General features: G+C 61.8%; 1 protein-coding gene across 1 annotated transcript in view; it reads left to right on the forward strand.

Moving 5' to 3' along the window:
- Nucleotides 1-13655, forward strand: part of LOC125342018 (teneurin-2-like) — an 89103-nt gene that overhangs the window by 53162 nt on the left and 22286 nt on the right. Inside the window, exons 4-5 of the mRNA XM_048334153.1 lie at nt 6426-6548; nt 13386-13591. Coding sequence (XP_048190110.1) covers nt 6428-6548; nt 13386-13591 — 327 coding nt within the window. The 5' untranslated portion in view covers nt 6426-6427. The remainder of the gene's footprint in view (nt 1-6425; nt 6549-13385; nt 13592-13655) is intronic.

The raw sequence follows: 13655 nt of genomic DNA on the forward strand, positions 1-13655 counted from the left end.
AGATGGATGGATGGGTGGATGGATAGGTGGATGGATGGATGATGGATGATTGAGGGATGGATGGATAGATGGGTGGATGGATGGGTGGATGGATAGGTGAATGGATAGGTGGATGGATGGGTGGATGGATGGGTGGATGGATAGGTGAATGGATAGGTGGATGGATGGGTGGATGGATGGGTGGATGGATGGATGGATAGGTGCATGGATGGATGGATGGATGGATGGATGGATGGATGGATGGATGGATGGGTGGGTGGATGGATGGATGGATGGATGGATGGATGGATGGGTGGATGGATGGGTGGATGGATGGGTGGGTGGGTGGGTGGATGGATGGATGGGTGGGTGGATGGATGGATGGATGGATGTGTGGATGGATGGGTGGATGGATGGATGGATGAATGGATGTGTGGATGGATGGATGTGTGGATGGATGGGTGGATGGATGGATGGATGGGTGGTGGATGGATGATGGATGGATGGATGGATGGATGGATGGATGGGTGGGTGGATGGATGTGTGGATGGATGGGTGGATGGATGGATGGGTGTGTGGATGGATGGATGTGTGGATGGATGGATGTGTGGATGGATGGGTAGATGAATGGGTGGATGGATGGATGGATGGATGTGTAGGTGGATGGGTAGGTGGATGGATGGGTGGGTGGATGAATGGGTGGATGGATGGATGGGTGGGTGGATGGATGGGTGGATGGATGGATGTGTGGATGGATGGATGTGTGGGTGGATGGGTAGGTGGATGGATGGATGTGTGGATGGATGTGTGGATGGATGGATGGATGGATGGGTGGGTGGATGGATGGACGGGCAGACACCAGACCACCTACAGAGAGGCTGCATACTAAAGGGCTGTCCAGATGCCCATCCCCGGCTCAGTTTCTCCCATCAGGCCTCGCGCCCCATGCAGGAGCCCAGGCGCTTGTCTCGTTGGGATGTGTGTGCGCGCTCGCTGCGTGGGGTCCGATTCCAGGAGGAATACGACAGTTAACCTCGCGAGCGGGGCCCGTGTCAGCCATCGCGCCGTCCCTAAAGAGGGATGACGGGGGCCCCGGCGGGCGGGGATGTGGCCAGCGGCCAGCGCCATCGGCCTCCTTCTCCTCGACCGCCAGCCACCCAAGGGCCACCCATGAAATTTAATTTGGAGTTTTACAGACACGTTCTGAATCCGAAATCTCAATAATAACTTTCCCTTTGCTCAGCCTCTTCACTGTGCAATTCAGTTGGGGAGTTTCAAAGCAGCAGGTAATGTCAGCGCTCTCCGGAGGGATTTTTGCCCAGAATTCTACTAAAGTGCTTGCAAGTGTCATTTCCATATTTAACTAATTTCAGTTTTTAATTAGCTCCATGTGAAAATGAGAGTTCACGCTGAGCTCCTCTGTCAGCACAGACGTCTGTTTCCTTTCTAGGATCTCAGGACAATTAAAGAAAAAAAATAGATGCTCCAGTCAGTGTGACCACGCACGGCGCTCTCGGGGACCCGAGGGCGGGGGGGGGGGGGTCCCGCCGCCCAGGCCGGAAAAAGAGCAGCGAGGATGGGGGCCGCCACACACAGTCGTGGGTCCCGGGCTCTGGCCGGTTCTCGGCGGCCCCGAAGCGGGGTCCCGTCCCCGATCGCCCCGAGATGCCCGGGAACTGCGTGGGTACTCGTCCCGTGGAAAGCAAGCACGTACCGCACGCGTGGGTCGCGTCGCCGCGGGATCGCAGGCGTCTGGGTGCCGAGGGGGGTGCTGGGTCCCCGCATCCGTCCGGCCCCTGCGGGTCAAGGCCTGTCGGGCGGAGCCGGGGGCCCTCGCTCTGCGTGCACAGTGACTGCTTCCTGTTGGGAGTTTCCGAGTGCAGGACAGACGTGGAAATGCGTGAATCCCGCATCCGGAGTGTGAGCTGCCCACGGGGGACCCACATGCGAGTAGAAAAACCACGCCGTCTTCAAAGAATAATCCTACACTGCGTCGGGAAGTTCTGTTCCGCACACGCTGAAAAACGTTTGAGGCGATCGGTTTTCAGAACCAATTTTGAGGAGGCCCCGCCAAGGCGGGCCCCGCGTGGCATCCACGCCGCGGGCGTGGTCGGTTTCAAGATGGAAACTCATTCAAAGTTTCACAAAATGAGCCAAGGGGAGGCCTAGCTGGCACTTCTCTTTAAAAAAAAAAAATGGTGCTTGGAAACTGGTTTGGAGAGGAAAGTCATTTTTCAGGGCCGGGTACTAGTCCTCCAGGGGACAATGAGCGTCGACGGTTTGGTGGGAACACGAGCTATCTCACGTAGGGACCGGAAGTTGGAGTCCGATGGCAGGAAGACGCCTCAAGTGTTAGGTCCCAAGGCTGAGCGGGGAGTAGGACAGACCCCACGCAGGCAGGGTTCTTCCCCGTTCTCTGGTCCACCGCCTGGGCACGCGCTCCGTGGGACATGACACCCTGGGTGGGGCAGGGTGGCCTTTAGGTGTGAGCTCAGAGAAGGGCCAGTCGGGGGGTGGGGGGGACCCATTACGAGGTAGAGGCCACGTCCTGAACACAAGAGACCCCACGGCAGCCGCAGGCGGTCGGTCACCAACCGGCGCTAGCGGGGCCCAGGGCCGGGCCAGGGCCCCGGGGTCCCGCGAGGCCCGGGATGGACTTCAGCCTCCCCGCGTGCCCGAGAGGCCGGCCGCCTTCTCGCGGGGCGGGGCGCCGTTTCTCCCTCAGGGTTTCCAGCTCTTCGGCATCTTCAGAGAGGACCTTGGCTCCCCGTGGCTGGTCCTTTCCTGCGGGGGTCCCCGGCCATTCCTGGGGGGCGGGGGGCGGCGAGGGCGGCCGGATACTGAGGACCTGCTCAGAACGCGCAGGACGGCCGGGGTTCCACACGGGTCCCCGAGTCACGCGCGGCCATCTTGAACATCTAGGTGTGGCAGAGAGAACCCCTGGGCAGCAACGCTTTCAGGGTGCGTTGTACCCACTCTGGGCGGATCAGGAGGGGTACACACGTAGACCCGTCGCCGGAAGTGCTCCCGCCCCCCTGAGTCACCCAGCGTCGGGTTCACGGGGCCTGGGTGAGGGCTCTGGGAGCCCGTCTTCCGGAAGCCCTCGGCACGAGGTTGGGCCGAAGGCAGGTCCCGCACGGCCGCGGGGGCCTCCGCCACCAGACACCGGGGCCGATGCGAGTCCAGAACGTTCCGCCGCCTCTGCGGCCGGAGCCAGCGCCGCTCCTCCCCACGCAGCGCTCGATGCGGGGCAGGGGGGATCGAGTAGGAGGACGCGGCCGGCTCCCACGGGAACCGAGAGCCCCGCGCACGGGTCGACCACACTGGGAATCCCCCACGCGCGAGGCGAGGACGTGGGGACCTGCCTGCGCGTTAGCCCCACGCACGCGTGCACGCACACGCGCACACACGCGCCTCCCGGGAAGACGCGAGGACGGCACACACCCCCCTCCCGTCCACGAGACTCAGCTGGGGAACAGGCCGCGGGGCCAGCCCCGGAAGGGCAGCTCCGGCCGCCGGCCTTCGTGACGGCCTCTGTCCTGTCCTGGGCTCTCCCAGAAGGGGAGACATGATACCTTCCTCTTCCCCGGGAGCCCGGGACGGGCTCTGGGCTTCACTCAAACCGTCAGGTAATTCACCTGGGCCCTTCCCGACAGCACGGCTTCCGGTGGATTAGAAAGCCCCGCGGGAGGCTCGCTCCGGATCGCGCCGTCCGGAGATGACGGCCGTGGGCGCGGACGGCCGGATCCCACGCTCCGCCCCGTCGCTTGGGGCTGCCTGCCGGGGTTTCTCCTTCCGTACGTAGTGAATGTGAAGGTCTCCCTCGGAGGGAATGAGCGGGGCGTCACCTCGAGCTCAGGGTGCTGTCCCGGCGTGGGGAAGCAAGCGCACCGGGCCTGGTGCTTTGGGTGGCTCCGTCTCGCGTGGAATGCTCTCGGAGGGAATAAATCCCTCCGTAAGTCCTGTCCGCCGTTTTGCTTTGGGCCTGGGTTTTATGGCGCTTCTCTGGGCGGTGAGGTCCTATAACAAGCGTTAGTTTAGCACCTGGGTACTGTAGCAGATTTACGTGGCAGGAACAAGACAACTACCTATTACTTTGTGTAATAAACTTTCTCCCAGAAGGGAGAGGAGGGGGGAAAATGGCTGGCACCTTGACTGCAGAGCAAGGTGAGTGAATAGCAGCATTGGTGCCAACGGAGTGAGCAAAGGTGTCTGCGTTCCAGATCCTCCCTTCTCCACCACCCCCCCCCCACCCCGGGGTCACTTCAAACCCACTGTCCAGAATATCTTCTGTCTCAAAATACCCTTCCTGCGGCCCGGCCCAGGGCCCCAACGGTGTCCACACACTACCGTCAGCAATCGCCCTGGACTTGTGCATCCATTCATGGTGGGAAACGCAATGCTGTTTGCTGTAGGGAGGCTGGGCGGACAGGACTCGGGGATCCAACGGAGACGGCTGGCGTGCGCACGCGTGCGTGTGTGAATGCGTTCATGCACGCAGGAGTGAATGAATGAATGAATGAGCAAATTCTTCTGGAAACTCGGAGGAAGAAGCCAGCCCTGCCAAGACACGATTGCTACAATTGTTCAGCGAGGCCCGTGTGTTCAATGCAATAGGCAAATTGAATTTTATTTACTTTTAGTTCATTTCAACGTATAAACGGAAGCATAAAATGTGTTCCTGTGTACCACGGCGCTGCTTTTATTGTTTTCCTTGAACTGTTGGAAACGCAGCCTCCGGGCTGAGATCCGCTGGAGGCATAAAGTTCAAACCGGATTTAGAAGATTTTTGTGCGGAAAACAAAATAACAATGTCTCGTTGACGATTTCGGTGTAACATGCGTCGGAGCGACTGTGGTTGGTGGCGCCGCGGTACGGCGTGCCCGTTAAGCCGGTCCGTGCTTTTTTTTTCATCGTCTTCGAGGACTCGTAGAAAGGAGTCAGATCAACGTGTTCATTTGTGCTCACGGTGCCTCTCCATCCGCGTCCCCCCACCCCCCATCATCCCCCCCCCAGCCTCGGGGCACCGGGTTTCGTGTTCCCATGTACACACTGCGTGTTGTGACTCTGTGCTTGCACTTTCTCACACGGTTAGCAGACCGTGCCTAGCTCCGTGGGTGGGGGGGTGGGGTGGGCTGGAGTTCTGGTTCTGTTTGGCCCCGTGGCCACAGCCGGTGGTGTTCTGGGTAGAGAACTCCAGGCAGAACACATGGCGTCTCCAAGGACAGAAGACCCCCCCACACACCCCAGTTCCGTGGGACAGCACCCCCTTCTCTAGCTGCTCGTTTCCACGAGACTTCCCTTTGGGGTGAAGGGGTCCCGCGGCACCGGGGCTGGGGGGAGGGCTGTCCGCTCTGCCCCCTCCACGGGACCCCCCCAGCCGGGACCACGAGGCCTGGGCTCCGGAGGGCTGGCGTGGACGGCGCGGGGCCTGACCCCTGCGCGGTGAGGCCGTGCTGTTATTTGAAGCAGCGGGCTCCGGTCCTTTCCCGTCCGTGAGCGACCTCCCCAGAGCGGGCGGAACGCGCGTGCGAAGACCAGGCATGGCCTCGGCCGGCGGGGGGCGGAAGCAGACGCAGCCTCCTCGAGCCTCCGGGAGACGCGGGGAGGAGCTGGGTGCGAGGGGACGCGGAGGCGTGGAGGAGAACGCCGGGACGGCCGCACGCGCCCACGCGGGCCCCTCCGCACGCGGATCCCTCGCACACCGTCGGGGGCGTCGCGGACCGCGCCCCCTCCCCGCACCCCGCTCTCCCACACCGCCTCGGTGGCCCAGATCGTGCCCGCCCCTGCGTGGCCCCCGCACAGCCGTGGCCCCGAGCCGCTTCCATCCGCCCAGCACACACCACGCACGCCTTCCACTCGAGTCCCGAGAGAGCGTGGGGGGGGGGGCCGTGCCTCGGTGTCCCCGCAGGACGAGCCGCTCGCGGGGGTGACGGCTGGCGGAGGCGTGGGGCGCTGGGCTGGGTAGACAGTCTACCTCTGTGGCTGAGCTGAGGAGCCCGGGTCACAGTCCCCCGGAGGGAGGGAGGGAGGGAGGGAGGGAGGGAGGGAGGGAGGGGAGGGGGGGCACGGCAGGAACTCGGGCCTAGAATACCTGCTTACAAGAACCAACCAGAGGGGAAGGAGGGCCGGGAGGGGGGCGGGAGGGGGGCGCGGGGGTGGGGGGCCTCCGCCACCTGTTTGCTCCTCCTCCTCCTTCCGCCCGGCAAGGGGCGGCGCGGCAGACCTGGGCAGGTCCCATCGGCCCGTTGTCTGCATTGAGCTAATCGCTGCGGGCGTTTAAAAAGAAACCCACAGCTTCCTTAAAGGCAACCCCAGGCTGGGGGGGGGGGAGGGGGGAGGGGGGAAGGCACTGGCCCTCCCCCCTCCCCCGCCCCTCCCCCCACCGTGACATTTGCCCGGCCGAGCGCCCCGTTCACGTTCTCATCCCTTTGTGTCTCCCGCAGCCATGCATCTGCTGGGGCTCAATTGGCAACTGCAGCCCACAGATGGACACGCGTTTAACAATGGGATCAGGACCAGCCTGCCCGGCAGCGACGACGTGGCCGCAGCGCCCCCTGGGGGCAAAGGTGAGGTCACTGCGGCTCACCCCAGCTCCGAGGAGGCCCGCCCTCCCGCCCTCCCTCCCTCCCTCCCGGGGGAGCCCTGGCCCGGCCCAGCCGGACCGGGAAGGGAGGGAGGAAGGGCACAGGTGGCCCGGTGGCGGAAAGCCGTGTTGGCGGGAGTCACCGGGCTGCCCGCGCCCGGCCCCCCCACCCCCCCCCGTGAGGGCCCCCCCATCCGTGGGGTGGGAGCGGGGACGGGGCGGGAGCCGTGGCGGGCTCCGCCCCGTGGGCGCGGGGGGACGGCGGAGGGCTCACCCCCCCGCAGGCCGGGCCCCTCTGCCTTCCCGGCCTCGCAGGCCCCCCCTCCTAGAACCGGGGGGCCCTCGTCCCCCACCCGTGCTGCGCCCGGCTTAGAATCGTGAGACCTCGTCAGCCCTAAGGGGAGAGAGGTCATCTGAGAGACGGAGGCCCAGAATGTTCTAGACGCCGACTCCTCAGCGAGCGGCACGTGGAGGCGGGCACGCACCGAGTTCCGCGCGGTGTCCTGCGCGCCTCCGGGGAGGGCGCCGGCGTTCTCCCGAGACCAGTTGTCTGGATTCCCGGGCCTTTGGGGGCGGGGTGGCTTACGGGGAGGGAGATGCGCGGTTTCGGGGAGACGCCGGCCGCCGCCCCTCGGTCGCCCTCCTCAGAGCTGCCCGAACGCGCCGGGGGCCCCTCTTCCGTCTTTCCGTCCAGTCTCCAAGAACCCCTGTGCACACCCGTCATAATCTCAGTGCCAGCCGCCTCGAACCCGGCTCAGGACAGCTTCGTCCGGGACGGACACGGTCGGGACTGGCGCGATCGGGGCGGTCAAACGCCGTCTGGAGACGGGCGGTGTGCGTCCCTCGACCGGACGGTGTCCCGCGCGCGCTGGGCAGCGATCCCAGGGCCGCGTGGACTGCCCGGGACGCGGCCCGCGTCGGCCCTCTGCCTTCCTGCCCGTTCTCTTAGGGTCCGGGCTCTCGGGGGGGGGGGGCGCTTTCCCCCGGGGACTCGGCGGGAAGCGGTCGCTCCGCGTGGGTGCAGATCCACGTGCCGCCCCGCAGCCCGCAGCACAGGCCCCGGCCGCCCTGGGGTCTCGGCTCCGGCTCTGCCCACAGTGGGCCCCGGGCAGCTTGGGGGGTGCGGGGCGCAGAGCTGAAGGAGCAGCCGCCTGCTGGAGGCGGCCTGGCCGTGCCCGCCACTGTCGCAGAGAGCCCACCCCGCCCCCTTCCCCTCCCGGGGACCAGGCTCCCCCCCCCCCCCCCCCCGCAGCCCTGCCGCCCTCCACACCGCAGCGCAGGGGCCCGGGCATGTCTGCGCACACACCTGCCGCCCTCCCCACGGAGAGACCCTCCATCCCCAGCGTCACCGAGAACGGTTCCCGCCTTCGAGAGCGCGGGGGGGGGGGGGGCGCCATTGGACCCCACCACCAACTCGGGTGTTTCCCGGGCGAGTCACGGGACAGACGGGACGCGTCTGCCAAACCCTGCGCCCCGCGGGTCTGCTGTTGATTGGGAACGTGGAAAAGAGAACGCCTCCACTCACCTTGCAAAGGAGCAGATCGGGGCGCTGTGACGAGCCAGCGCGGCCGGCATCCCCCCTCTTTTTTTTTTTTTATAAGGATTTTCTTGTAAAATGACTAGAATTCAATGATCCCTACACGCACGCACACGCACGCACGCACACACACACACCTATACGTGCATGCGCACATACACATGCGCACACAGGCAGACAACGCACCAACACGTACGTACATGCACACGCGCGCACGCACGCGCACGCATACACACGCGGAGTTTTAGGGAAAGGGGCTGAGGCTTGAGATTCTCCGCCCAGCAACCGCCCCGTCCCCAATTCCATACATTTAGATAACCCAATCGATCCCTCCCCATCGATCACTTCCCAGCGCTGCTCAAAGCAATGAAGACACATTGGCAATAAGTTAATTAAATAACACCCCCTCCATTTGTGTGTGTGTGCGCGTGTGTGCGTGTGCGCGCGCGCGCGCGGTTCACGATCCCCCTTCGCTCCAATGTTTTAATCAAGAGTCACCACCGCCCATTGCCAGGGAGGTTAATCTCGTTGAGCAATTACCGGCTAAGGATCCAGCAGGAGCGGATTCCAATGTAAGCGAAACCGCAGGCACGCGAGTCGCATCTCAGACGTCAGCTGGCCGTGTGTGTGTGTGTGTGTGTGTGTGTGTGTGTGTGTGTGTGTGTGCGGCCGTGTGCTGGGGGGGGGGCCTGCGGGGGTCGATGGGCGTCACACCTGCTTCTCCCCGTCCGGTCATCCTTTCCTTTCCTGACCTGCTCACCACCGGCGGAGGCTCTGGGGGGGAGGGGGGGCAGGTGGGGGGGCGGGCGGGGTGCCATCTCACAGGAACGGGAGGCCGAGACGGGGCTGTAGGGAGCGGAGCTCGCCGCTGCCCCGGGTTCTCTCTGATCTCACCACGGTCTGAGCTCCGTCGTGACCAGCCTGTCGGTGTCAAGCCCCGCCATTCTCGGTTTATAACTCCGTTGTAAACATTTATTTGTGCCTGGAGCACATTTCTTTCCTCCCCTTTGCAAAAAAAAAAAAAAAAAAATCAGAATTTCCAGATGGTATGTAAGTTGGAAAAAAATGGCAAAGACTGTTATTCTGTTTAGAAACATGTTTTTCTACACTTGCCCTTTCAGCAGAAACTTCATAATGATTTTTACTAGTTGGCTTAATGCGTGGTACCGGGAGCCAGATTCGCGGGGAGGTTGCTAGAATCTTCCTCTGGCTCTCATCAGTCAGCCTCTACCCGCCTTCAGCCGGGGGTTTCTAAAGGATCACTTCCCGGTGTGGGGCTTTTCCAAAGTCAGGGAAGTTTCTGGAAGGACAAAGGGTCATGTGGCCGCCCTAAACTGCAGGAGGGTCTGTGGCCGAGATCTGGCCGAGAGATCTGTGCTTCCGACGGGGCGGGGGGACCCCGGCGCAAAGCCCCTTCGTGCCCGCGGTTCGCATCCACGCCGTTGTGTAGAGAATGGCCATGGCCGTTGTATGGAGCGTTGCTGTGTAGACTGCTGTTCTACGGGGCATGGCTGCTTAGATTGTTGGGTGGAACATCTCGTGGAGACCATTGCCGTCGCGCGGGTCGCTGTTGTGCGGAGCTCCGTGGTGCGGGTCACCGCGTAGGGCTCTGCGGTTGGCTAGATGGTTGTCGTTGTTGAGAGCGTTGCTGTGTAGTGCCGCTGCCTGGTGCAGATCACTGTCGCTGTGTAGAGTCTTGTTGTGTGGTGTGTGGTTCCGGTGTAGGCTGTAGTTGGGGTGTCGAGGGTCGTCGCGTAACGTGCTGTTGTTGCACAGATCACTGTCGCGTGGGTCATTTCTGTGGTGTGGCTGCTGCGGTGTGGACCGTCGTGGTTGTGCAGGGCACCCTGGGGATCGGTTTGGGGCTCCTCGGCCCCTGGCATCCACCCCCATTCCCACTGACCACCCTCCATTTCGAGCACCGGCTGGCGTGCCCCGAGTCCAGTCCCCGCCGCCCCGGGGCCCCCGCCGGCCCGCTGCGGATCTCATCCTGAAGAGCAGCCAGCGGCGCGGACGCGGAGGCCGCGGCCCTGTGCGCATCTCCGCGCCGGAGCCGGAGCCGGGAGAGGGTTAAGATTTTTCCCGGTACCTGTTGGTTAACCAGACGCCTCCGGCAGTGGTCCTGACGCCGAAATAAACGGAACCGAGGCAGAATGACGGGAGCCATCTTCTGTATTCCGCTTTATTGGCAGTAGATAAAAGCAGGTGGAGCGGAATAATCTGCGAGGCAGATTTATGGGTGCGGGGGGGGTGCCTCTGGAGTTCGGTTAAGTTAGGAAGTATTAGTAAGAGGCCTCGTTTCCCGGGTACCGTGCCCAGGCCGCCCCTTGCTCGCCCGTCGGGGGGACGGTCCCGCCGTGTCCGTCCGTGGGGGCCGGGCGCGGGGTGGGATGATCCGTCTCCGTCGCTCCTCGTTAACCGGGGGAAATGTGGGGCTCACGTCTCGGAAGCCGGCCGGCAGCTCACGTTTACACGCGCAATCGTCCACGCCGCCGGGATTCCCACCCAGGGCCGCGGGCCACGCCGGGTCCCCGCGTGCCGGGTCTCGAGGGCGGCGTCCGCCTGGCGCGGCCGCCGGGGTCTCCGTGCTGATACCTGCGTGGCCGCGGGGCCCAGGACCGGCCGGACGCGGTCACCACGCACGCCGCGCGCCGTCCACCGTGCACGGCTCCGACGGCTTCTCTGCTGCCTTGCCCGTCAAACTGCACACGTCGGCACGGTCTGGGCACCACCCAGTGCCCGTGAGGAACCGATCACATGCAAATATACATGCACACGTGCATACACCTACATGCATGTGCACACACACACGTGTTACTTACATGCATGCATGCATCTACACGCAGGCACACACACGCATAATGCACCTGTGACGTGCAAGCAGGAGGACACACATGTGCCTGCGGGCTTGCAAACACAGATGCACACACACGTGCACACAGTGCACACACGTGGGCCTGTACAAATACCCACGCACACGCACCTGTGTATACGCGCGTGCACGTACCTGCACATACGCACATAGGCACACACAGACACGCGTGTGCGCACGCACACACACCACCCGCATGCCGACACCTGCACGTGTCCCGGTCCTCTTGCGCATCCTCTCCGCGCCCGGCGTGCGGCTGGCGCGGTGTAGACAGGGATCTCGCTGCAGTGTGCAGGGATGGCGCGGTGTAGACAGGGATCTCGCTGCAGTGTGCAGGGCTGGCGCGGTGTAGACAGGGATCTCGCTGCAGTGTGCAGGGCTGGCGCGGTGTAGACAGGGATCTCGCTGCAGTGTGCAGGGATGGCGCGGTGTAGACAGGGATCTCGCTGCCGTGTGCAGGGATGGCGCGGTGTAGACAGGGATCTCGCTGCCGTGTGCAGGGATGGCGCGGTGTAGACAGGGATCTCGCTGCAGTGTGCAGGGATGCCGACTGGAACGAGACCGGCCCGTGCCTGGCGCAAGCGCAGTGCGCTCGGGATCTGACCTGGCTCTCCTGGGCTGCACGGGAGCAAAGCCTTCATCGTGTGTGTGTGTGTGTTGTGTGTGTGTGTGTGTGTGTGTGTGTCTGGCTGCGTGCGTGCACTTGTGTACGTGTGCATGCCAACACAGGGAGGCGGGCGACGCCGACGCGGACGGCAGGGGCGCGGTCTGGGTTGCGTGTTATGGACTCTTTCCGGACCCTCCGAGCTGTGAGTGTCTTCGGGGGTCCTCTGGGCCCTGAGGGATCTCCGGCTTGGTCTCCACCGGAGGCCCCGACGCGTTCAGTCCTCATAACCACTCTGTGAAATGCACGAGACCAGGCCCGGGCGGGACAGATGGGTAAGCCAAGGCGCGGAGCGCTGCTATACTTACCTAGTGAGCAGCAAAGCCAAGGCGTGAACCCACCCAGCCTCCACCCAGGGCCTCCACCCTGTGCCTTGCAGCTTTACCTCGACGGCAGTGGAGAGCTAAAATGATGGACAGGGAGACACGCCAACCTCAGTCCCAGGTCCAGAACCGCCCAGGGTCTCTGGTTCTTTTCTTCTTAGGGAGTTGTGTGGAGTATGATTTGCACTTGTCAGGCCTTGATGGGCCTGCCCTAGGATAGTTATCTTAGATGTCAGGGATTCTTCTGGAAGTCCAATCCTGTGTTTCTCCTGCTTCATTGGCTTATTATCTATTCGCTACTAAAGTGATTGAAAAAAGGACCATTGCTACTGTGTTAACAGCAAAAGGAAATGAAGAAAATCACTTTCATTTATGCTATTCTGTAGGGTGTTTGGGGGTTTTGTTTTGTTTTTAATGATTTAGCCCTGGAAACCCTTCAGAGATCCCAAAATGTGACCTGTGCCTTGTACAGACTTTTCTTGTCCCAGACTTTTCTACAGCCACGGGCGACAGTCGGTGGCCCATGTTGAAGAGGAAGAAGATGAAGCTAGGAGACATTGAAGGTTGTTTCTCTTGAGCAACCATCCAGCTTCGTTGTACGGTTGTCGGAAAAGTCATTGTTCCAAAGATATCCCCCTTCAAGATCTTTCTCAAATTTCTAGTATTAAAGATCTGAGCGTAGACACCTGATTTTTTGTTTGTTTTTGCCCTAAGCGACTGGAATGGGTTCCTGTCTCCCGGGGCGAAGTGGGGCCCCTTCGCCGTTCCCCGACGAGGCCAGTGTGCGTTCGGAACCCAACATTCGTGTCACACAAAGTCTTCCTTTCCTGCTGGGTTGTTTTGCTAGCGTTGGGCGGAGCTATAGGTGCTGAGTGTCAGAGGATGCTAGGCTTGTTTATATCTGGCAAGAATAATAAAAGGCTGCAAGAATTAAATCTGGTGACAAATTAACATCACCCTCCCCTCTTCCTGCTGGTAATTTGTACATCCGTCAACGTTCTGTGGGGTTGGAAATTTTTACATGTACTTATCAGGCTTGTATTCTATTTGATCAGTAAAGGGTAATCACAGACTTTTTTAGAAAGCATCATGCTAAGATTTCACGTGCTCTGGGAGTTAATAGCTTTGTCGTGGTGTGGTGCGGTGGGTTTTTTTTAGTGTTTAATTCTTTTTTTTTACATTGTCTTCAAGTAGCTATACAAAGGAGCTGCCACTTCACAGAGCCGTTTATGAACACAATGCATCTTGATGGATGAGCTTTGTTGTGTAAGGATCTGGATGCGTTAGTTGTGACTCTGAGGAGACGCTTGAGTGTCATCTTAACGTCTCATAAGAGGACGAATGTTGGCATACAACCGGAGAGGAACACCGCGCCGAGGAACGCCTCCCAGTGCCGCTAACCCGATGCCTGTTGCTGTTTGCAGTGCCCTGGTCGTTGAGAAACAGCAGCATCGACAGCGGCGAAGCGGAGGTGGGCCGACGGGTCACGCAGGAGGTGCCGCCGGGCGTGTTCTGGAGGTCCCAGCTCCACCTCAGCCAGCCGCAGTTCCTCAAGTTCAACATCTCCCTCGGGAAGGACGCGCTCTTCGGGGTCTACATACGAAGGGGACTCCCTCCGTCCCACGCACAGGTAGGACCGCGCGGTCGAAACACGCATGCGCGCGCCTCCACCCTCTGGGGGTGCCTGTCGAGAA

Source organism: Perognathus longimembris, chromosome 25, assembly GCF_023159225.1.
Source record: "Perognathus longimembris pacificus isolate PPM17 chromosome 25, ASM2315922v1, whole genome shotgun sequence".
NCBI lineage: Eukaryota > Metazoa > Chordata > Mammalia > Rodentia > Heteromyidae > Perognathus > Perognathus longimembris.